Below are 26,992 nucleotides of genomic sequence, written 5' to 3'. Positions count from 1 at the left end.
TATATATATATATATATATATATATATATATATATATATATATATATATATATATATATATATATATATATATATATATATATATATATATATATATATATATATATATATATATATATATATATATATATATATATATATATATATATATATATTTATATATATATATATATATAGGCGCAGGAGTGGCTGTGTGGTAAGTAGCTTGCTTACCAACCACATGGTCCCGGGTTCAGTCCCACTGCGAGGCATCTTGGGCAAATGTCTTCTACTATAGCCTCGGGCCGACCGAAGCCTTTTGAGTGGATTTGGTAGGCAGAAACTGAAAGAAGCCCGTCGTATATATGTATATATATATGTATATGTGTGTGTTTGTGTGTCTGTTTGTCCCCCTAGCATTGCTTGACAAACGATGCTGGTGTGTTTATGTCCTCGTCACTTAGCAGTTCAGCAAAAGAGACCGATAGAATAAGTACTAGGCTTACAAAGTCCTGGGGTCGATTTGCTCGACTAAAGGCTGTGCTCCAGCATGGCCACAGTCAAATGACTGAAACAAGTAAAAGAGTAAAAGAGTAAAAGAGTATATGTATATATATTTGTGTGTGCGTATATATATATATATATATATATATATATCATCATCATCGTTTAACGTCCGCTTTCCATGCTAGCATGGGTTTATATATATATATGTATATATATACACATATATATATATATACATCTGGTCTTCGAAACGTCTAGATAGAATAGAGACAGCTGATGAAGGGATATTCCAAGGGGCTTTCCGTTTTCCTATGTGTTCGTTCCGTTGTCTGTAGTTTATTGTTCTAACGTCCTGTACCCTGATATGCATGTATATACACATGTAGATGTAAGTATGTACATATATGTGTGTATACATGTATATATATTCTTTGTATTATTATATATATATATATATATATATCTACACATATATATACATATATATATATATATATATATATATATATATATATATATATATATATATATATGTATATATATATATATTTATATATATATATCATCATCATCATCATCGTTTAACGTCTGCTTTCCATGCTAGCATGGGTTGGACGATTTGACTGAGGACTGGTGAACCAGATGGCTACACCAGGCTCCAATCTGATTTGGCAGAGTTTCTACAGCTGGATGCCCTTCCTAATGCCAACCACTCTGAGAGTGTAGTGGATGCTTTTACATACGACCGGCACGAAGGCCAGTCAGGGGGTACTGGCAACGGCCATGCTCAAAATGGTGTATTTTACATGCCACCTGCACAGGAGCCAGTCCAGCGGCACTGGAAACGTTCTTGTTCAAATGTCTTTACACATGCCACCGGCACAAGTGCCAGGAAGGCGACACTGGGCACAGGTTCCATCATGATTTTGCTTTCGCTTGCCCCAATGTGTGTGTGTGTGTGTATATATGTATATATACATGTATGTATACACATACGCACACACACACATATATATATTTTGGATAAGGTAGTCAGAATGTTGGATGATTATATATATATTTATTCTGACTACTTTATTATTCTAAATATACAATATCTGTACATCACTTCACAAACACATCCACTCTCTTTCTCCCCCCCTCTCTCTCTCTCTATATATATACTTGAAAGATATTATTATTGCTAATATTATCCGTAGTGAATATAAGTAATTGATAATAATAGCAATAATGATATGGATGGTTCCAGGTTTTTAAATAGCATTATATAGCTACAAAATTTAAATTAGCACTATGCACAGCATACTGTGAAACAAGCAAAACACAGACATTGAATACGTGTGGTTGATAATGTTGATATATATATATATATGCACACACGTACGCACACACACACACACACACACACATTTATATACCATCATCATCATCATCATTTAATTCCTGTATCTCATGATGGCATGGGTTGATTGTTTGACATAATGTGACAAGTCCTAGAACTGCATCACCCTTCAATGTATACTTTGGCACGGTTTCTCTGGTTGGATGCCCTTCCTCACATCAGCCATATCACTAGTGTACACTGGTGCTTTTTCCATGTTACCGTACAGCTTGCAAGCCTTTGAAACCGGAGGGGAGGAACTTTATGTTTGCAGGCTAAAACATCAAAGAAGGCTGAACATGAAAGAAGCACATGTGTCAGACTGGTTCTATACCAAATTTCCCAGTTTACCTTTTAATATATACTTACTCTGCAAACATTGTGATTTACCAGGACTTTCAACTAATTTCTTTTACTTATTTTAGTCATTAGGCTAGGGCATGCCATGAAGAACTTTCAGTTGAATCAATCAATCCCAGCACCCATTTCTCAAAGCCCAACATTTATTCTTGCCAAGTCATGGAAACACTAATATACTAACCCCAGTTGTTAAGCGGTAGTGGGGGACATGCACGCACACACACACACACACACACAAATGTGATGGACCTCTTTGAGCCTTCATCCACAAACTCTATTCACAAAGCTCTGGTTGAAATGAGGCCATAGCAGAAGACACTTGCCCAAGCTGCCATGCAATGGGACTGAACCTAGAACTAAGTGGTTGGGAAGCAAACTTCTTACCATAGAGCCACACCTGCACCTTCAGTGTGTATGACTTTCTTATTCAAAATAAAACACCTACATGCATTTGATTACTGGAATGTGCGGATCTACTTCGCAAGGGCACAGCTTGGATTATCATCCCCTTCTGTACACTATGTCTGCATACACAATTAAAAAGAGAGAAAATTGAGGCAAACAAAGTATGCAGTGTTAGGCAAGTGAAGGCACTTCTTTAAAAAGGGCATAAATATAAAGCAAAAACACAAACAAAGAAGTGTACAAGGAAGGTTTAGATGTGAAAGGAAGAAACAGAAGTGAATCAGGTGTTTCAAGTGATATGCAAAGAGAAGAAGAAAGAATGGAGAAAATGGAGAGGCTGGAGAAAGAAAACAAATTGTAGAATACTTTTTTCTTTTCTTCTTGTATTATTTATTAGTTGAATCATCAATATTTCATCAATTATTTCATGAAATAAAAGAAGTTAGTTCTGTCCTGTTAGGTATTGTTAGTCTGAGTAAATTTATGTCTTGCTTTGGTTTGTTGTCTGTAACAGAAAAAAAAAAAGGTGTTTTGTGTTGAATGGAAAAGGCTCCGCTTTGGTCTCAGTCTTTCTCAGTCGTATAAAAAATTCTTTATTATAATTTAATTTTAATTTTATGTTGGGCAGTTGCGTAAAGCATTTCTTTACATTAAAAGCTATGAAACAATAGCCGTTTAGGTTCCTTTCAATTTAACGGACTTTTGACTGTATTAGACACATCTCCCCCCTATTAGTTTATTAATGTAAGGGGTCATTGTGTGTGCATGTGTATATGTATATATATATGTATATAAATTCTTTTTTTGTGTATTAAAGCTAGCCTTTGTTTCATGTTAAGGAACACCTCAACTATTATTCAAGCCCATCACAGAAAAAGTGGTCTTTGTCTCCGGAAACAAACACTGATTTCTCTATAGGCTGGAATAACTATGAGATTAATGGCAGTCTTAATGCACAAATAAAGAATCTTTATCCACCAGTGTAGTGTTGAGCACTCATTCTCATTGAGAACAATGAGATTCAGATAAATTTTGAGAAGGTTGGAGCAACAGTGATGGATGAGAAAGGCCAAAGAAGGAATGAGTCATTGTCCTGACCGCTATCTGACCAAAGACTACACATTTGCCCCAAGTGTGCCGGAATCTGTTGTTCAAGGATTAGTTTGCCTAGCCCCTAAGTAGGGGCTTGCTACTCTTCCTCAGGATCTTCAGACAAGAAAAAAAACTGTCATCATCACATACATATATACATATACTGACACGCACACACACACACTCATATACACATTACCTTTCACTTAATACACACACCTTTCCCCTATTCGTCCATTAAATTGAAGTGTCACTATATACATATACATGCATACAAATACATATACACACAGATATACATACAAACACACACATAAACATCTATCCATCCTCCAGCCATATATATATATATATATACATATATATGTATATATATATATTGTTAATTGAAGGACTGGTCATCACTGGAATTCTTATATCAGTAAATATAGAAAAAAAAATGTAGAATTAGTAGTCTTGTGTTTAGCACCGGTAATTGTATTGCTGTAGAATTGGTCCTCTTCTGTATCTCTGTCTGCTGATTTAGCTATCAGAATGTATATTCTGATACATGAATACTGACAAAGGTGATATGGCGGGTGATGAGCAGATGTGGATTCTCACTGTGATTTTCCAGTACCAGAGTAATTAAAAATTCTAGAGGTCCAAGAATTGGTTTTATCAAATATAAAGCACCTGAAAATACAAAAGAGAAAGTAACAACAATTTTAGAAATTGAGAAAAACATACTGAAGTTATCATCATCGTTTAACATCTGCTTTCCATGCTGGCATGGGTTGGACGGTTTGACATGGAGCTGGCTAGCAAGAAGCTGTCCAGACTCCAACTGTCTGCTGTGGCATGGTTTCTTTGCTAATTATATTTCTATTTAGAAGAAATTTCATTTGGTAATGTTTGAAATAAAATATGTTTTGAATGGAAAAATCCAAAGGATGTCTTCATAGTACAAGAGTCAATTAAATAATAATAATAATAATAATAATAATAATAATCTTTACTGAGGGTTCATATAAAAGATTGCAGACAGTGCAGGACAATATGATACAAAAAGAGTGCCTTCTTGTCATTTAACGTCGATCTACATGTGCATGTTTAGAATGGGCCCATTCTTTTAACATAATTGCAGGAAGCAGCACTTACCTCTCTACTTTCACTTTCTATATGATCCTTTTGTACAATAGGCGTAAGGTCTGAGATTTGGAGGAGAGGGCTCAAGTGCTCAATTGGTCATTATTTTATGACCCAGAAAGAATGAAAGGCAAAATCAACCTTGGCAGAATTTGAACTCAGAATGTAAAGACATGAAATGCTGCCAAGCATTTTGCTTGGCATGCTAATGATTCTGCCAGCTCACTGCCTTAATAATAATAATAATAATAATAATAATAATAATAATAATAATAATAATAATAATAATAATAATAATAATAATAATAATAATCAAGATGAAGAGTGTGATTTGATTGTAATAGTTGAATTTTATTGGTTGAACGATATTTTGGAATATCGTTCAACCAATAAAATATCTATTACAATCGAATCATGCTCTTCATCTTGGCTGTTTACCTTTGTGAAGAGTTACGTCAATCCTTTTTAAAATATAATAATAATAATAATAATAATAATAAAAAAAAAAAACATAGAAGCTACACTTGGACACTCAACACTTGCACACTATTCAAAAAGTTTCCCTGCTTGGAACAGCCCACATTCTACACAAATAAAACCAGCCACAACCACATACTCTACACAGTAAATATCCAATAAAACAAACAATCACCACTATATGCACTCCACAGGTTGGATACCCAACAGAAGAACACAACTCGCATGACATGCACAACACACTATACAAACACTGATACACAAAAAAATTGCAACCAGACCCCATAACAAAACAATACAATACCAGGAAGAGTTTGCATTTCCCCAACAACAAAAAAGAACTCACAATGCTGCACAGACCCCAGCAACATAGAGGTGATGCAGTAGAAATCTGCCTGAAACTATCAAATGTCGAATGGCAACCATGATAACAACAACAACAACAACAGTTTTCTTCTTACCATTTGAGTTATTTATAGCAGCACTGAAATATGCGTCTTCATTACCATGACTGAGGGTCAGCAATAAGTTTGGGTAGTATTTGTATCCCTTGGTTTGTATCATTAGCAACATCATGGGTTCCTCCAGCACCTCAGGATGAGAAGGGATAGATATGAATTCCCAGCCTATGGTACGGGTCTTGTTTATCATGCACAGTTTATCTTCCAGTTTGCACGGATTTCGTTTGCAGACATATCCAGTTGCAGGAGACCTGATGGCAAAGGTTGAAAGACAATACATCAACAACACATCTACAATAATCTTACATTTAGGGACATGGTCACAAATTCAATGGAGAAGGGGTAAAGTATATAAACTATAGAAATAACTCTGGTACATACCAGGTGTTTAGTTTCCTCATTTAGTTTTTGTTACTGTTTCAGTCATTGGACTCTGGCCATGTCTCAAACAAGGGCCTGGGAACAGGAGGTGTAGGTGGTGCACATGCACCCCTTAAAATTTTTGAGGGGTACAGAATCAAAATTTGCACCTCCTATATACTTTACATGATTTAGAAGATATTTCTAAAACGTTGCTTGAAGTTAGGTTTCTTCTCAAAACAAGAATAAAGGACAAAAATAAATAAATTAAACGTTTTTATCAAATATCTTCATCAAACCTCTAAATCAAACATCTTCACTAAACACATTCATTAAACCAGTTCAACTGGCGCATCCATCAAACATTTTCATGAAACTTTTTCATTAAACAACCTTATACAACATTGACATCAAATATTTTCATAAAATATTTTCCTCAAATATCTTCCAATATTTTCATTCAACGTTTTAATCAAACATTTTCATCAAACTTCCTCAAACATGTTCATCAAATATTTTCATCAAACAAGTTAAAATATTTTCTGTTGACCAGTCTTGGATGGAGGAGTAGCAGTTTTTCATTCATTTTGGCAATTTCATGGCAATATGTTTCTGCAGTAATGGTTTTTCCAGGTTTTAAGAAGTTATAGTGGACGAGTCCAGCAGCACACCACCAAATAGTCACCATAACCTTCTTCTTGAAGAGCTCAGGTTTAGAGAAAGTCTTTGGTGCTTCATTTTTGTCCAACCACTGCGTTGGACTAAAATGCTTTTGCTATTGTACTGAATCCACTTTTCATCACAAGTTACAATATGGTCGAGAAATGGATCAGCCTGGTTATGGAGAAGAAGCGATGAACAAATTTCATATCTGCGAATTTTCTGATTTTTATTCAAATTGTGTGGTACCCATTTGTCATGCTTTTCTGATTTTCTGATTGCATGCAAATGGTTGCAGGCAGTTTTCTGGTCAACTTGAACTTCTTTTGCCAGTTCTCGATGATGGTCTTTAATTGACCGTCATCGATGACAGACAAGCATCCACTATGCTCACAATCTTCAAGGCTCAGGTCTCCACTGCAAAATCGTTTAAACTATTTTTGAGCTGACCACTCACTGGTCATTTCCTCACCAAACATTTTAAAGTTGAATAGCAAAATTGCTGAAGATCTGGAGAAAATTCATGTACCTGACTGGATTGTTACCCTGTTTGGTTTGGAAATAGAAAATGCAGACATTATGGATCTCAGAGCTAAATCATTGTTCAGAAGTAAAAGCCTCAGTGACTATTGGAGCAGTGTAAATACTGCTACAAAATACCCCAAGCTTAGTGCAGTGGTTGAACTAGCCATGCAAATGCAGTTCTAACAAAGCAGAAGAACAGACAGAACCTGGAAGAGCATAATGACTTATGACTAAAACTCACTAATCTCCAACCAAATGTCAATGTTCTTGCTAATGCTCACCAAACACATTTTTCTGGTTAGTGATGGCAACCAATTCAATAAAAAAGTATATTAATTTATTTTTAATGTATTTAACCCTTGGTCTACCAGAGGAAATGTATGTCACTAACTACCAACTGGGTCCAATAGACCCAATATTTTTCTTTTAATTAAATTTTATCCAAACTATCACTATTTCTTAGCTACATTATATATGCTATCAGGTGAATGAAGAATTACTGTTTCTAACAAATTTTAATTAAAAAAATACAGCTTACAGAATATATTATAAACTTTAAAAATTGCATTCACTGCACGTATATCAATCATGTTGTAGAATATAACCATAGGCCATCTCCGAGTCATTCTTTTGCAAGTGTGTATCCTTACCATCTTATCTAGGGTATCTACTACTCCTTGTTTTGTTGTAACTTCAGGTTTATTTTCAGCACTTTTTGAATCAATTGAAGGCTGAGAGTGCATTATACTCATAAGTGTGAATACATCATTTTTCGTAGAACAAATAAGGTAGAATCATAGAATCCTTTTGAAATCCAAATATTGTGCTGTTTGATTTATGTTTCTTTTCCATTTGTGAAAGCACTCGGAAGTTCAGCTCTGTTCTCTCTAATTGTTCCAACTAAAGTAGTTTTCTTGCTAAGCAGCTTTGGAGCCAATCCTAGACTTGTAAAAAAATTATCTAAAGTTATATTGTGACCAGTATTTTCAAGTTCTTTTACTAGGACTTCAACAACTCTTGAACCTTGATTTGTCACTTTCCCTTTTACTGGGTCTTTTCCAGTGTAGACTTGCATTTTCCAAACGTAAGATATTTCACTGTCACATATTGCTGAAATTTTAATTCCATATTTCTCTGGTTTTGAAGGAATATATACCCAGAATGGGCAGCACCCTCTGAATGAAACTAATTGTTCATCAAGTGTCATGCTTGAACTTGGAACATATCCATCTTGCAAATTCTGATCCCACATTTCAAATACTTCTCTTATGGGCTCCAATTTATCATCACTTCTCTCTTTTCTTATTGCACTAGCATCATCAAAATGCAACACTTGTAAAATCTGTTGAAATCTTCCCCAGCTCATAATTCTGTTGAATATTGGACAGTCATTTTCTTCACTCCATAACTGTGTGACATTTTCACGTTTAGATTTATAAACGCCCATAAGAATAATCAGTCCAATAAATTTCTTTAGTTCAGAGCGATCAATTTCCCTCCATTTATCTTTGTAAACAACCTGATCTTCAACATTTGTCCACGGCGCATAAAGATAGTAAAACATGTTTCAATGCTATTGCAAGATCTTTTGGCAAAACAGGATGATCCACATTCTTGGCGCACAATATTGCAAGATGAAGTTCTTACTGCTGCTTGAGTAAGAGGATTAGAATGCCAAACTTATTGTCTGTCACTAGAACCATAATTGCTCATTCATAATTGAGTGGCTTGCAGATAATTGTTTTTGAGTATCTTCATCACCTGATGACACAGAACCTAAACTGTCAATCACTTTCACCATCATCTTCAGAGCAATAGAAGGAATCACTACTATCTTCCTCCCATTCATCATCATCATCATCATCATCGTTTAACGTCCGCTTTCCATGCTAGCATGGGTTGGACGATTTGACTGAGGACTGGTGAAACCGGATGGCAACACCAGACTCCAGTCTAATTTGGCAGAGTTTCTACAGCTGGATGCCCTTCCTAATGCCAACCACTCAGAAAGTGTAGTGGGTGCTTTTACGTGTCACCCGCATGAAAACGGCCACGCTCGAAATGGTGTCTTTTATGTGCCACCCGCACAAGCCAGTCCAGGGGCACTGGCAACGATCTCGCTCGAAAATCCTACGGGAGCCAGTCAGGCGGTACTGGCAACGGCCACGCTCAAAATGGTGCATCTCATGTGCCACCCGCACAAGAACCAGTCCAGGGGCACTGGCAACGATCTTACTTGGCTTGCCGGGTCTTCTCACGCACAGTACATTTCCAAAGGTCTCGGTCAGTAGTCATCGCCTCGGTGAGGCCCAATGTACGAAGGTCTTGCCTCACCACCTCAGCCCAGGTCTTCCTGGGCCTACCTCTTCCACGGGTTCCCTCAACTGTTAGGGTGTGGCACTTTTTCACGCAGCTATCCTCATCCATTCTCACCACATGTCCATACCAGCGCAATCGTCTCTCTTGCACACCACAACTGATGCTTCTAATGTTCAGCTTTTCTCTCAAGATACTTACACTCTGACGGGTATTCACATTGACATTACACATCCAACGGAGCATACTGGCTTCATTCCTTGCGAGCTTACGTATGTCCTCAGCAGTTACAGCCCATGTTTCACTGCCATGTAGCATGGCTGTTCGTACGCATGCGTCATACAGTCTGCCTTTTACTCTGAGTGAGAGTCCCTTTGTCGCCAGCAGGGGTAAGAGCTCTCTAAACTTTGCCCAGGCTATTCTTATTCTAGCAGCTACACTTTCAGCACACCCACCCCCACTACTAATTTGGTCGCCCAGATAGCGGAAGCTATCGACTACCTCTAGTTTTTCACCCTGGAATGAGATAGAAGTTGTTTCCTATTTGTTTACAGTCTTTATTGCACCTGAACATCTGCCACAAACAAAAACTAACTTGCTAGTTAACCTGCCTTTGATGTTGCTGCACCTCTTATGTGTCCATAGCTTGCACCGGGTACATCTTATAGAGTTACTACCTACTCCTTTTCTACATACTGAGCAGGGCCATCTACCTGAAGGGGTTTGTGTTTTATCTACCTTCCTACTTATTAGGATTTTGGTTTTAGCTAGGTTGACTCTAAGGCCCTTCAATTCTAGACCTTGCTTCCACACCTGAAACTTCTCCTCTAGTTCTGATAGTGACTCCGCAATTAGGGCAAGGTCATCAGCATAGAGGAGCTCCCAGGGGCAACCTGTCTTGAACTCCTCTGTGATTGCCTGGAGGACTATGATAAATAAGAGGGGGCTGAGGACGGAACCTTGGTGGACCCCTACCTCTACCCGGAATTCATTGCTGTACTCATTTCCAACCCTCACCTTACTGGCAGCATCTCTGTACATGGCTCGCACAGCTCTCACTAACCATTCTTCTATCCCAAGTTTCCTCATTGACCACCAGATAAGGGATCGGGGGACCCTGTCAAAGGCTTTCTCCATGTCAACGAAAGCCAGGTACAGAGGTTTATCCTTAGCTCGGTGTTTCTTCTGCAACTGTCTCACTAGAAATAAGGCATCAGTAGTGCTTTTACCTGGCATGAACCCAAACTGCATCTCATCTAAATTGATTCGCTCCCTAATTAGTTGGGCTATGACCCTCTCTGTAACTTTCATAACCTGATCTAACAGCTTGATGCCTCTGTAATTATTTGTATCTAAAGCGTCACCTTTACCTTTGTAGCAGTTGACTATGATGCTGCTACACCAGTCATTGGGTATGACTCCTTCGTGTATCACCTGGTTCGTAATACGGGTGACTAGGCTATAGCCAACACTGCCAGATATTTTGAGCATCTCTGCAGTGATTCCTGATGGGCCGGGGGCTTTCCCGGTCTTCATACTCTTAATTGCTTTATCTACCCTGGTACTATCAACTCGGATAGCTGGTCCCTCTATTGGGTCGACATACGGCAGGCTCTCTTTCTCCCATTCATTCTCTTTATTAAGCAATCTATCGTAGTGGCATCTCCAGACCTCTTTCTTTGCATCCTCATTTAGTGCAAGCGTACCATCATCCATGCGAACACATTTCTCTCCTACAACATCACTATTCTCTCTCCTACACTGTCTTGCAACACGAAATACCTCGAGTCTTTGGTCCTCACGGCGCAGAACATTGGCAAATCTTTCCTTATCTGCTTCCCCTCTGGCTAAATAAACCTGTCGCCTAGCCTCCCTTCTGGCACATTGGTACAATTCCCTGCTACCACCGTTCTTCCAGTCCTTCCAAGCCTGTTTCTTTTGTCTAATAGCCCTGTCTACCTCCTTGTTCCACCACCACGTTACTCTGGGTCGGGAGGGGACCTTACACCACCCACAAATCTGGTCGGTGGCTTTCAACAGGTTGTCCCGCAGAAATCTCCAATTGTCTTCCACGTTGTATGATGCTATATCCCCCTAATTCCAATAACCTTTTCAATATTTGGTCTTCACTCAAGTTTTCACATCTAGGCATACTGGAAAGCACAACTGAACTACATGAAACTTGATAGCAGACTAAAGGCAGATATTGCTCTCCCACATATTTATACTCTCTTGAAAGATGGTGCAATATATTGTAAGAATTGCATCATCACAGAAATTTTGCATCAGCCTGTAACCTAGCAGATTGAAGGTGATGCAATACCACACAAATTTACAGGAATATTTTCATAATTTTTCCTATTTTATCTATTTCATATCTGATAAATATCCAGGAAAATAATATTTGATACTGCTTTTATTCTGTTTAGAATGACAAGAGTATTGGCCGGATTTAATGCGAGGGTCCAATGAATCTATACAGTAATTAATGTATAAAGTGAAATTTTCTAGCTTTTATAAACATACAGAAAATTTCCCATTTGACAAATAAAAGAGTCAAGAAAAAATAAGAGTCACAAGAAATCAGCAGAATCAAATAATATAAACAATAGGAAGAAGCAACTGAGAAAACTGAAATGGGTCCATTGGACCCATTGGTAGACAGAAAAGGTTAATATTACCAATATTATTTATGAAGCTTCTCTCTCGTTATTATTATTGATGTTGGATTTGGTCTTGAAACTGGTGCCAATGCAAACTAGCGCATTGCAAATTGTCGAAACTAGCACTAGTGCATGCGTATAGCATAAGGATCTGAGAAGTTCACCTTATCCATCTGCCTGCCATCATCTGCCTCTCACAAACTTCCTCCGGGACTATGACAGTAAATAGTTTTTCCTTCTTGTTTCTCTACATTTCACGAGACATGTTCACAGGAGAAGGGGATACAGAGCAACAGTTTTGCAGGGCATGGTATGCAGTTTCCCATACTGATATATATTGAGAGCAGGGTTTGCCATGCAGTCTCCCTGCACTAATTATTATTAGTTTATTTTTTGTACATGTCTGGGGTCAATGAGGGATCAGAGATTCCATGAAGTGGTTGATGGTCTAAAAAGTTTGGGGACCCTTGCAGTGGCTCCCAACAGTGGTTCCCTACTCTTTTATTTAAACAAGTTTTTCCATGGAACCCCTTTTAATATGCTTATCCTTATGTGTGTGTGTGTGCGTATATATATATATATATATATATATATATATATATATATATATATATATATATATTTATATGAAACTTTGAATTTATTTCATGGATCCCTTGTACTACCTTTGCAGACCACCATGGGTCTGTGGACCCCAGGTTGGGAACCACTATCTTACTGTGTATAATCGGGTCATCACACTCCAAACATTTACATTGTCTTCAAAGCAAATGCTACCTAGATAGTCTATTAAAATTTGATATTGTCCATTTACTCCTGTGGTCAGCATAAATCTTTGATATTGGGTTATTTTTACTATCTCACATTGGAAGTAAAGTGCATTAGTGATCGTTTGCTGATAAGTTAGAAATTCTAATGGAGATACTGATGATAATGTTATTAAGGGTAAAGTGCAGGGTGATTGGATAGAATGTTGATATATTGTATTGGTTCATTTGGCTGATGAAAGGGGTGATATAGGTTTGTGTCTAAGTCGAGAACGACATCTAAGAAGTTAGCTATTTTGGTGTTATTTTCAAAGGAGATAGTAAGGTTATAATTCTTAAAAAATCTATAGAAGGTCTTCTGGATGTGTTCAATGGAGAGTGGAGGTAAACCACTGGCTGTAAGAAGTGCATCATCCATGTACAGACCTCCGGAGAGGTTAGGGAAATGTATGTAAATCCAGAAAAGAAGGAAGAGGCCACCCAGGTTACTGACCTGGGTGGAGTCAGGTGAGCCCTTAGTTATATCAAATAAATTGACAGACAAGTTGTGGGATCAGTAATTACTATTGAGATATATAAGGGTTGTCCTAGCTGCTAGGATGATGTTGATATCGGTTAGGGAGACAAATGTGTATTTTCTTGCAAAGATTAGGACCTCATTTAACCCTTTTGATACCAACCCACTAGAGACTGACCCCTGGTTCAATGATACAAACCTTCTAATTTTAAGTAATTTAAATTATAACCTTCTCTCACAATACCATGCTAGTTAATGTTCCAAGCCTCGGTTTAATTATGACAATTATTTCATATAATTCTTCATTGTTTTTTAAATTAATTGAAACTAAAGTAGTGTATTTCAAGAGAAATATGGTAAAGAAAGGGTTAATAGAATAAACGATATGGAGACATAGTAGTTGGAAAGGTCAAACTGAAGGAAATGAGTGTGTGGTTTGTGTTTTATTAGAAAGGGAGTGGAACCAAGGGATGACATCACTGGGACGATTCCAAAATGGAAGCTTAACCTTACTCCTAAGATCCAGTGGATTATGCATTTGCTAATTCGACCTAAGTCTGATTTTGTGGGGCAGATTGGTTTAATACGGGGTTTAGCAGAGAAGTTGGGTTTATGGTCCTTCAGGGTGAAGTGTGAGGGGTTAGGTGTGTATGGTTAATTTCTATTCAGTTGTGTTTATGAGGTATTCACTGTTGTGGGTTGGCCAGCAAATTGAAGATTCTGGAGGTCATCTCTTGCTACCAGCACTCTACTGTTATGGCCAAGACAAAACAAGTTAGCTCACTCACAAACAGCTACAAATAGGATCCATGCAGAGTTTGTTGCTGTTGTTGTTTAACCCCAGGCCTACTCTGATCCAATAACCCAGCGATCAAAAGCATTTCAGTTGTGACCACTCTATCTATCTCTTATACATATCTTATCTTTTTCTTTTTTACTGCCCACAAGGGGCTACACACAGAGGGGACAAACAAAGACAGATAAACGGATTAAGTCGATTATATCGACCCCAGTGCGTAACTAGTACTTTTTTAATCGACCCCCGAAAGGATGAAAGGCAAAGTTGACCTCGGCGGAATTTGTACTCAGAATGTAGCGGCAGACGAAATACCGCTAAGCATTTCGCCCGGTGTGCTAACGTTACTGCCAGCTCGCCACCTTTTATACATAACTTATCTTGGCATGCATTATTCAATATGTCATTTCTTTTTTTTAATCCCTTTTGATGCCAATCTATATGTGACCACCACAGTCTCAACATCATCATCATCATCATCATTTGTTTTACCAAGGGTTTTCTGAGTCTTACAGGTTTGATGGGTCTTCCAGTGATTACTTTAGTACAGAACCTGGGATTCGAAGCATGCGTAACTTTTCTCATTTTTCCCTTTTTGAATATATAGTTATATCACAGTCATCATCTTTTAACATCTGTTCTCCATGCTGGCATGGGTCAGACAGTTTGACAGGAGTTGGCCAGCTAGAGGGCTGTTCGGGCATCATTTGTCTGTTTTGGAATGGTATCTATAGCTGGATGCCCTTCCTAATGCCGACCACTTTCCAAAGTGTACTGGGTATCTTTTATGTGGCACCAGCACAAGTGCTTTTATGTGGTAGTGGCACAGGCACTTTTCTGTGGCACTGGTACAAAGAGCTTTTATGTGATACCAGCACCCACAACCCTGCAAGACTGGGATTTCTCAACTGAAAGCCAGGACTGTAGAGGACATGTCCATATGCACGGACAGTCATGATTTTACTTAGCTTGGCATGTCTTCCCAATCACAGCAAACTGCCAGAAGTCACAGTCTCTTGTCATCTCCTCTGTGAGATTCAACGTCTGAAGATGCTTTCTCACTGCTTCATCTCATGTCTAATAATATAAAAAAATGTATACAGTTTGATGTGTTCATGTCTGAGTGATAAATACATGTCTGTCAATTGGACCTCAGGTCAAATTTCATTCATAAAACTCAGTAACCCTTAGGATTCCTTGATGAGAATTTTTATTGAATTTCTTTTCCTTTATCAACTGGCATCAGGAACAAAACCCTCAGTCCAAGCTACAGATCAAACTGTTACATGCACACATGCATGCACACACAGACACATACACGCACCCACCCACACACACATGCACATACACGCACACAGCTATGCACATATACACTCACCCAAAATATACATGTATGCACACAAATACAGTTAAATAGATATATACATACACATAAACAGACAATAACTAAATTTTTCAAAATTATTTTTATTTATTTGTATATTTTCTTTTTTTTTTTTCCCGTTAATGAATCACCCTAATTTGTGCCCTATGGAAGATATTTCATGTAGGAGCTGTTTTTTAATATAAATGTATTACCAAAGTCAAAACGGAAAAGGGTTTAGTAAAATTTTAAACATAAGCAACTTAAGTATATGTGTGTGTGTAGGTATGTATGTATGTATGCATGCATGAATGCATGTATGTATGTATATATGTATGTATGTATGTATGTATGTATGTATGTATATATGTATATATGTATATATGTATAATGTTTAATCTATTATCTTTAGTCTGATGAAGTATATTTTATTTAATTTCTTTCTCTCTCTCTCTCTCTCTCTCTCTCTCTATATATATATATATATATATATATTTATATATATATTTATATATTTAATTTCTTTCTCTCTCTCTCTCTCTCTCTCTCTCTCTCTATATATATATATATATATATAGAGAGAGAGAGAGAGAGAAAGAAATTAAATAAAATATACTTCATCAGACTAAAGATAATAGATTAAACATGTATGCTTTGCTTATTCACCAGTAGGCTGCAGGAAGTACAGCGGAGCTGACTTCTTCAAAGCGCTGGGTGTTAAAACACCCGAAAGTCATAGACAGGTGACACAACAAACCCCAAATCCCATTCAGGAATGATGGACATCGATATTTTGCCATTTTCGGAGGCTTATCAACATCATGAACCTGAAGTGATAAAATCTCATAAACACAGTTCATACCATTTGTTATCTGTGCATGTTTTGCTAATGTGGTTATTTGTATCTGCTGCAGTGAGCATTCATGGTGCAAATGGTATAAACTGTTTGTTGCACTTGTCATAATTTTCTCTACATTTGCTCTGTATAATATAGACAGTAATACTGCTAAATACAGTAGTAAGCACACCACTTTATTTAAAACAAACTGAGTGACACATTAAGTGGAGCTTTAAACTCAACAGTAGCAGTGGTACATTTGACTTTATGCACAGTACTAATGTGTATGTAAAATATTTATTAGTGACGGAAGCAGTATGAATATGAAGAGGTAATACTTATCTTCACTTAAACATGGATGTTCTGTTACATGAAGCTACAGCATGATTACTATTGCAGTATATAGTTTGTTCTAACAGAACATCCACTTTTGAGTGGGGATAAATAATATGTATGTATGAATGGGAGTGTCTGTGTGTGTGTGTGTGTGTGTGTGTGTGTGTGCACACTAATTTGTTACTATCTATATCCTTTCTGATGTAAGCAGGTTTATTGAGTCAGACATGCTGCTAGCATTGCATTTTGGTATTAAATTTAAAGTATTGCATTCAAATGGAAGCATCTTATAAAAGCCTAATATATATATATACATATATATATATATATATATATATATATGTATATATAGTATGTATATATATATATATATATATATATATATATATATATATATATATACAAGTATGTATATATGTATGCATGTATGTATAGATAAAGACAGGGACAGAGAGAGTTGCAAAATAACAAGTTGCTTACGATTATTTACTTCCCTTCTAAATTATGAACAAAAATGTAATAATCATATAATGACATAAGTGTATGATATCTGGAGGAAAAATCAAAGTATTAAAAAAAACAATCAAACAAAAAACAACATGCCACAACAGAAACAACACAAGGAATAAAATAAGTAAAAAACATAGAAAAGTATAGATTCATTGAGTGGCCTGCACTATTTTGCAAAGTAGCATTCATGAAGTTCAACTAATTTAGAATGGACAAAAGTTTCAAATTCTTTCTTTTTGATTTTAGAGTCGTTTTACCTGTCTGTCTGTTTGTCTATAACTATGTACCTATGTCAGTGGAAGCACACTGGCCCAGTGGTTAGGGCAGCAGACTCGCGGTTTCGATTCCCAGACCGGGCGTTGTGAGTGTTTATTGAGCGAAAACACCTAAAAGCTCCACAAGGCTCCGGCAGGGGATGGTGGCGAACCCTGCTGTACTCTTTCACCACAACTTTCTCTCACTCTTACTTCCTGTTTCTGTTGTGCCTGTAATTCAAAGGGTCAGCCTTGTCACACTGTGTCATGCTGAATATCCCCGAGAACTACGTTAAGGGTACACGTATCTGTGGAGTGCTCAGCCACTTGCCCGTTAATTTCGCGAGCAGGCTGTTCCGTTGATCGGATCAACTGGAACCCCCCTCGTCGTAAGCGACGGAGTGCCAACAATGTCAGTATCTATCTATAACTGACCTGGTAGAATTGTTAGCATGCTGGGAAAAATACCTAGTGGTATTTCATTCTGAGTTCAAATTCTGCTGTGGTTGACTTAACCACTCCAAGGGTGCTTTTACGTGCCACTGGCATAGGTGCCAGTTGCGTGACATCAGTATCTGCCACCAATCTTTTCAAGTATCAGTTGAACACTGGGGTCGATTTTATCAACTTACTCCATCCCCTGAAATTGCTGGCCTTCTGCCAAAATTTTAAACTAATATTTACCTATAACTATATATCTATATTAATTTATCTATAACTATATATCTATATTAATTTATCTATAACTATATATCTATATTAATTTATAACTATGTAACTACATCTGTTTATCTATATCTGTCTATATTTATTTCTCTGTACCAATTTATATCTATTTAAATCTATCCGTCTATATTAACTGATAGCCATATAGCTATATCTATATTAAACTATGAGACAAGTCATAAATAATGGTCATTATATTTTTATTTATTGTAGTAAGTTTGACTTACAGCTGTTTCCAGAAGTCATTGTAGGTTTACTCAATTCGTCCATTGATCAATTGAGAAAAACTGAATGATACTTTCGTCAGAGTCATTTCTGGTTATATCACATTATATTATATATCAATCTATGTCTGTAGCTACCCATCTACATCTATCTATATGTCTTTCGTTTTTATTGTTTAAAAGTAGGGGAGCTGGCACAATGCCTCACAGCACTTCTAGCCTTATGCTCTGAGCTCAAATTTCACCGAGGTTGACTTTATCTTTCAGGCTTTCAGCGTCAATAAAATAAGTACCAGTGGAGCAGTGAGGTCGACGTAATCGAATAACCCTCTTCCCGCAAATTCCAGGCTCTGTGGCAATAGTAGAAATAATTTTCATGGCTTAATCCTCCACGGTTTTTCTCCGCGGTTTTTCTAATGACATTTTTCAGGCCTTCTAGGATTTGCAGGAAGATGGGAGGTAACTTTTCCTCATATTAGAGACCTGATCTAAATGCTTGCAGAAGAGTGGTCTCCCTTCGTCTATCTCTATCGGCAGATACTTTTCCTTTGGCCCCCTGATAAATTAACCAAGGTAACGTTTCAATATTACTTTTTATTAAGGCGGCGAGCTGACCGAAACTGGCCCTTTTCTCCCAAAATTTCTGGCCTTGTGCCTAGAGTAGAAAAGAACAGAAAAGGTGGCAGGCTGGCAGAAACGTCAGCACGCCGGTATTTCATCTGCCGTTACGTTCTGAGTTCAATTTCCGCCGAGATCGACTTTGCCTTTCATCCTTTCGGGGTCGATAAATTAAGTACCAGTTGCGTACTGGGGTCGATCTAATCGACTGGTCCCCTCCCCCACAAATTTCGGGCCTTCTGCCTAGAGTAGAAAAGAATATTAATTTTTACTTCTCATAAATTCTAGTTTTTATTTGTTTACTTCTTTACCAATGTTATATTTCAGCCTTTGCTTTTTAATTTGGAAAGTTTATATATATATATATATATATATATATATATATATATATATCCCGAGCGTCTAGTAACACAATCTGTATCACGTCCTCACGTTGTTTTTTTGTTGTTGTTTTTTGTCTTTTTCCTTTTTTTGAACCTATATATATATATACATATATGTTATCATAAAACATTTCATATTTTAAAAAAAGTTTTAATTAGCAAAAAGAAAATAAATTCAGGCTAATAACGTAAATTAGAATGATAATAATCTTTTCTAGCATACGCAGAAGGCCTAAAACTTGGCAGGTGAGGGTTAATCAATTACCTTGATCCTAGTGCTCAACTGGTACTTATTTCATTCACCCGCAAAAGGATGACTGGCAAAGTCGACAGCAGTGGAATTTGAAATCAGAACATTAAGACAGCCTAATGATTCTGCTATCTCACTGCCTCAATAATAATAATAATAATAATAATAATAATAATAATAATAATAATAATAATAATAATAATAATAATAATCTTTTCTAGTATAGGTACAAGGCGAGCAATTTCAGGAGAGGTGTTAAGTCGATTACATCGATCCCAGTACTCAACTGGTACTTAATTTATCGACCCCCAAAAGGATGAAAGGCAAAGTTGACCTTGGTGGAATTCGAACTCAGAATGTAGCAGCAGACGAAATATTGTTAAACATTTTGCCTGGTGTGCTAACTATTCTGCCAGCTTGCCACATTAATAATAATAACAATAATACTTAAAATGGCAAAAGAAAGAAGTGAAGAAAATGGATACCAAGACCAGAAAAATGACAATACACGGAGCTTTCCACCCTAAGAGTTACACTGACAGGTGTCAGAAGAAAGGGTGGGAGAGGTTGAGAAGTTTGATCAGTTGCCAGAACTGTATTGAAGCAGAGGAAAACAGCTTAGGGTGGTATATAAAAAATGCTGCAGAGCCACTGTTGAAACATACAAAGAAGGCCGGCGTCATCAAAACTGAAAATTGTGTAACTAAAGAAAAATTTAAACAAGAAATGAACAAAAAAAAAAAAGAAAATGTATGGTCAGTTTGCAAGGGATGTGAACACGAAGACAGATACAGAGGACCAGTGGCTATGGATGAGGAGGAGTGACCTGAAGATAGAGACAGAAGCACTCATATGCGCAGCTCAAGAACAAGCATTAAGGACCAACTATATGAAGTACAGAATAGACAACATTACCGATAGCAACAAATGCAGAATGTATGGTGAGAGGGGTGAAACAGTATGACACATCGTTAGCGAATGCCCGAAATTGGCACAACACGAATACAAAAGACACCATGACGATGTGGCAAGAATGATCCATTGGGAGCTCTGTGGTAATCACGACCTACAAAGAGTAAAGACGTGGTATGAGAAAACTCCAGAAGGAGTCACCGGAAATGAGAATTGCAAAATCATGTGGAATGCAATGATCTAGTGCAATCACCCAACCAGACATTGCAGTGGTGAATAAAAAACAAAGAACATGTATGATAATCAACATAGCATGCCCTGGTGACAACAGGATCAATGTGAAAGAAGAAGACCAAAAAGAAATAAACAACTATGACGATTTGAAGTGGGAAATGCAAAGGATGTGGTCAATGAAGAGAGTAGTTGTGATACCACTAGTAACTGGTGCACTTGGCAGTATCAACACTCAACTACCAACATGGCCGAAAAAGATTGGTGCAAGTGTGAAGGTAGAACACCTACAAAAATCAGCATTGCTTGGAGCTGCAAGAATTTTTTGCAGGGTTCTTGAAGCATGACCGGTAAACAAGTGTCACCTTAGTCTACTGGCTGTGGACAGTTGACACTTTCCATCATACCCAGCAATATAGGCTGCAAGTTTTCATATAATAATAATCCTTTCTATTATAGGCACAAGGCCTTCAAAATGTTTTTTTGGAGAAGGGGCGGGGGCTAGTCAATTACATTGACCCCAGTGTGTAACTGTTACTTATTTCGTTGACCCGAAAACGATGAAAGGCAAAGTTGACCTTGGTGGAAGTTGAACTCAGAATGTAGCAACAGGTGACATACCGCTAAGCATTTCACCTGGTGTGCTAACGATTCTGCCAGCTCACCACCTTAATAGTAATAATAATAATTATAAAAATAATAATAATCTTTTCTTTATTGATCACAAGGGCCGGACACAAAATGAAAAAGATATTACAAAAACAAGGGACAGTTGGAGCTTAACACAAAATTGTGCATACAATGAAAAACAATAATAATCCTTTCTACTATAAAGCACAAGGCCTGAAATTTTGCAGGAGGGGGGCTGGTTGATTACATTGATCCTAGTGCTTACCTAAAACTTATTTCATCAAATGCAAAAGGATGAAAGGCACAGTCGACCTCAGTGGAATTTGAACTCAAAACATAAGAACAGATGGAATGCTGCTAAGCATTTTGCCCAGCATGCTAATGGTTTTGGGGGTGGGAGTAAGTCGATTACATCGACTCCTGTGCTCGACTGGTACTTATTTTATCAACCCTGAAAGGATGAAAGGCAAAGTGGACCTTAGCAGAACTTGAACTCAGAACGTAAAGATGGATGAAATGCTGCCAAGCATTTCACTTGGTATGCTAATGGTTCTGTTAGTTTGCTGCCTTAATAATAATAATAATAATCTATTCTACTAAAGGCCTGAAATTTGGGTGGAGGGGACTAGCCGATTATATCGACCTCAGTGTGTCACTGGTACTTCATTTATTGACCCTGAAAGGACGAAAGATAAAGTTAAGCCTGGCAGAATTTGAACTCAGAATGCAAAGATTGATGAAATGCCTCCAAGCATTTAGCCCAGCATGCTAACAATTCTGCCAGCTTGTCACCCGAATATTAACAACAACAATAATAAAACTAGTAGTAGTAGTAGAAGTAGTAGTAGTAGTAGAAGTAGTAGTAGTAGTGATAATGATAATGATAATAATAATAATAACAAATAATAATGATGACAATGATGATGATTTATTTTATTGGTTATAAGGGCTCAGTATTTTGGGGGATAGTACAAGGGGAAAATGCAAAAGAACCAGAAGGCCACAAATTTGGTGGAGAGGAATAATCAAATATATGACTTAGTAGTAGTAGTAGTAGTAGTAGTAGTAGTAGTAGTAGTAGTAATAATAATAATGATTTCTAACATAAGGCGTAAGACCACAAATTTTGATTAAATTGATCCCAGTGATTGACATCTATTTAAGTCATTGGCCCCAGGAGGATAAAAGACAAAGATGACATCAACAAGATCTTGAACTCAGCGACATGATATTTGGAATAAAAATCTATAAGAGCAACAACAACAAGAACAACAATAATAATAATAATCCTTTCTACTATAAGCACAAGGCCTGAAATTTGAGGGGAGGGGACTAGTTGATTACATCGACCCCAGTTGTTCACTGGTACTTAATTTATCGAACTCCACCCCAAAAGGATGAAAGGCAAAGTTGACCTTGGGGGAATTTGAACTCAGAGCATAGCAAACAAGTGAAATACTGCTCAGCATTTCATCCAGTACAATAAGGATTCTGCCAGCTCACTGCCTTAGTAGTAGTAGTAGTAGTAGTAGTAGTAGTAGTAGTAATAATAATAATAATAATAATAAGCTGATTCCTACCTAGCTCAGATACCAGGAAACCCCAAAATGGCTGAAGTTCAAAAGATAGTGCTCATGGGAATTGCCCATATCCTACGTAAAATACTGTCTATGTGATCTCAAATTTTAAAGCAAACACATAATTTTCTTATGGTTTCTTAAACATTCACTTGAACAAAACTGTACAAATCCAAATATATGGTACCCTAGGCATAACACCTACACGAACTTCTAACTTGTTGTCTCTTGAGGTCTCTGGGTGAGACTTGGATCCAACTTGTACAAAAGCAAAACAAAAGTCAAACATAAAATAATAATAATAATAATCTTTTCTACAATAGGCACAAGGGCTGAAATTTGGGCAGAGGCCACTAATTGATTACTTTGATACCAATAATTAACTGGTTCTTGTTTTATTCTTTTATTGTCCCCCAAAAAGGATGAAGGGCAAAGTCAACCTCAATGGAAATTGAACTCAGAATGTAAAGATGGAAGAAACGCTGCTAAGTATTTTGATTTGGTGCAGCATGCTAATGATTCTGCCAGCTCACCGCTTTAATAATAATAATAATAATAATAATAATGATGATGATAATGATAATAATGATAATAACAATGATAATAATTCTTTCTAATTCAAGCACAAGGCCAACAATTTTGAGGGGAGGGTGTAGTTGATACTTTCAACCCCAGAACTTGACTGGTACTTTATTTTATCAACTGCAGAAGGATATAATAACAGCAGCAGTAACACTAATAATAATAATAATAATAATAATAATAATAATAATAATAATAATAGTAGTAGAAGTAGTAGTGGTGGTAGTAGTAGTAGTAGTAGTAGTAGTAGTAGTAGTAGTAGTAGTAGTAGTAGTAGTGGTAATTTCAAATTTTGACACAAGGCCAGAAATTTCGGGGGAGGGAATAAGTCAATTAGAATGGCTCCAATGGTCAACTGGTACTTATTTTATCAACCTTGAAAGGATGAAAGCAAAGTGGACCTTGGCAGAATTTGAACTCAGAATGTAAATAGACAAACGAAATGCTGCCAAGCATTTCGTCTGGCATGCTAACAATTTTGCCAAATAATAACAATAATAATAATAATAATGAGAATTTTTTTTACATAGGCACAAGACCAGCATTTCAGCGGAAGGTGGGGAACAGTCGATTACATCAACCCCAGTATAAGACTGGTACTTTATTTTATTGACTCCAAGAAGGATGAAAAGCAAAGTTAATCTGGGTGAGATTTGAAATATAATACAAAAAAAAAATATTGAAATGAAAAATTTTAAATCTTGAGAAAGTTAAAAAGGAGGTTTATGAAAGGTGGAGGATGAGGAGGAGAGGTGGAGGAGGAGGAGGAAAAGGAGGTGGAGAAACTGACAGAGAATATATTAAAAAAAAATGTACAAATATTGAAAAGTTAGCTGAAATGACTGTTTAGGTTACATAAAGGAACAATTTTGACACGGCTTGACCAATTAGTTGGTGCTTGTCAGAACTGTACATGTCCATAGTCAGTTGGATCTTTATGTCCTGTGGCCCAGGTATCCGTCGAAGGAGTTCAAGGGCCGCCGAATTGGTGGTGTAGTTCAAATGGAAATACTGTTGACTGATCTTGGTCACACCACCAAGCTGCGGACTGGCATCTTGGAGCTTAAGGCTGAAGCGGAAATACCTCGACGGCAAGATTCGTCCGGAGATTGTGAACAGCGTTGTAGGCACCTTTATTTTGGATGGGAAGGTCATGAAGTTGTAAGAGAGTGACAAGGGTGATGTGAGGCACTCGATATTTTGTACTGGACAAATGCTTGGTCGCTGGCAACGGACACTGAAAGAGAAAGAGAAGATGACACACACACAATCACACAATAAGCAAAAACAATAACAGTAGCAGCAAAGATATTTGTTGTTAATTCTTACACTTCTAATGTTGCAATGGGTGGCTGTAGGGTATGGAGAGCAAAGTATGTTGCTATTTGGCCCCCAAATCAACCCTGGTATCACCAATAGTCTCTTTTTCTTATATCAGGAACTACATGGACCATTTTATTTCCTTGTGTTACCCTCTTCCGATGTGCTCTGTTCAACGTAACACAGTAAATTAACAGTCATTAGACTATTATATTTCACCTTAATAATCTTTTACCACCTTCTTCCAGTTTGTTTTACTTTGTATTCAAATCCAGCTAAGGTCAACTTTATTTTTCGTCCTTTCAGGGCCAATAACCAACCCCACAAAAAAACCCCTATCATTCCCGGTCAGTTGGTTGGATGATGGAACTGTTGGAAATCTTAGAGCACCGTATAAGTGCTTTGCAGTCTCTTGTAGGTCTTTGTATCCTCAGTTTAAATTCTCCACCTTCCCGCACTCCTCCTCTCAATAACAACATTATTGTGAAGCACTGCAGTTGACCGCAGCATTAAAAAACCAACTGCTTATGACACTCCAGGGAACTCTGAAAGCTGTATTAATAGACAACTTACTTAGGAGGGAAGTAACATTTCCAGTTACTACCCTCTGACACAGAGTAGTGAAAATTCTTTTGTCCGCTTACATAGGACAATCTTTCCAGTGCTGATGGCACAACCAAATGCACATAATGCACTCTGAAGGACATAACATAACTGCAAAGTTGGCTGGTTTCTCTGCTGCTGTTTGTGCTCGACAGTGAATTGGCAGAAGGCAAGCACACACAAGGTGGGCAGAGAAAGCACTTTGAAGATACACTCAGAGCCTCACTGAAGTGCTTTCAGATCTACCCCCGACATCTGGGAAATGCAGGCACAGGAATACCCTGCCTGGCACAGCTGCACCAACAGAGGTGCCACCTCCCACTGATAGAAAAAGGATCACAGGAGCACAAAGAAAACGTGAACTGTGCAGGTCCAGAGCCAACTCCCTGCCTTAATTCCCAGCAGACCACCAGTGCTTGACCTGCAGTAGAACCTTCTGAGCATGTATTGGATTGATTGGCCATAGCTGAACACACCGTGTCCCATCTTCTTCTCCCGTGTGATGTTCTTGTTCGTTGTTGACAACAATGGATGAACATTATTATGTGCCAGAGGATGCTGACTGTGATGAATAAGAAGACACTGTAAAACCCATCAAACCCTCAGTAAAACAAATGCAAAATGATGATGATGATAAGGATGATGATGATGGTGATGATAAGAATGATGATGATAATGATGAAGGTGATGATGATGATGAGGTGACAGTGAAAATAATAATATACCCTAGTCAGTGTAGTTTTATAAACTATTATTTCTTTTGAGTTGTTAGTAAGTCATAACAGAAACTTAACCCTGATTAAAAGTATATTCGGATTAAAGGCACTCCTGCCATGACCATCCTGTTATTTTTAAAGATTATCTAGAACTACACTGCATTCTGTAAGGAGTTTTATCCGACAGTTCATATCAGAACTGTTCTTTCAGGTTACGTATGGATTCACAAGTTGAAGAATTACTGAATATTGTCAGTATCTTATTAGATGAAGAGGAGTGTAGGGTTGAGAATGGGAGTGGTTTTTGTTACTAAAATAGGGGTCTAATTTTTGTATTTATTTAAATAACATCAAAAACATGACACAATGTGACACGGCTGCACTTTTTAAATTATAAGTACAGTCCATCCATGGGGCTTCCATACAGTTTCCATCTCCCCAGTTTTACTTATTAGCTATGGCTATACCTCAGGCTATAAAAAAATGACATTTGCTTTTAGTGCCACATGGTGGGATTGAACATAA

At 37.3% G+C, this 26,992-nt stretch overlaps 1 protein-coding gene across 4 annotated transcripts in view; it reads right to left on the bottom strand.

Annotated features, from left to right (window-relative positions):
- Positions 1-2,995: 2,995 nt before the first annotated feature.
- Positions 2,996-26,992, bottom strand: part of LOC106872917 (uncharacterized) — a 150,926-nt gene continuing 126,929 nt past the window's right edge. For 2 of the 4 annotated variants that reach the window (XM_014920095.3, XM_014920093.3), the window contains 2 exons: positions 5,791-6,041; positions 2,996-4,399 (listed from right to left, as the gene is read on the bottom strand). In XM_014920095.3, coding sequence (XP_014775581.1) covers positions 4,254-4,399; positions 5,791-6,041 — 397 coding nt within the window. In that variant the 3' untranslated portion in view covers positions 2,996-4,253. Of the gene's footprint in view, positions 4,400-5,790; positions 6,042-22,575; positions 25,066-26,992 lie in introns of those variants that run through there. The other 2 variants (XM_014920094.3, XM_089342028.1) reach the window with 1 other exon arrangement.

Source organism: Octopus bimaculoides, chromosome 25, assembly GCF_046866305.1.
Source record: "Octopus bimaculoides isolate indiv1 chromosome 25, ASM4686630v1, whole genome shotgun sequence".
NCBI lineage: Eukaryota > Metazoa > Mollusca > Cephalopoda > Octopoda > Octopodidae > Octopus > Octopus bimaculoides.
The sequence above is the reverse complement of the archived record's forward strand: the minus strand, read 5'-3'. Positions and strand labels throughout refer to the sequence as shown.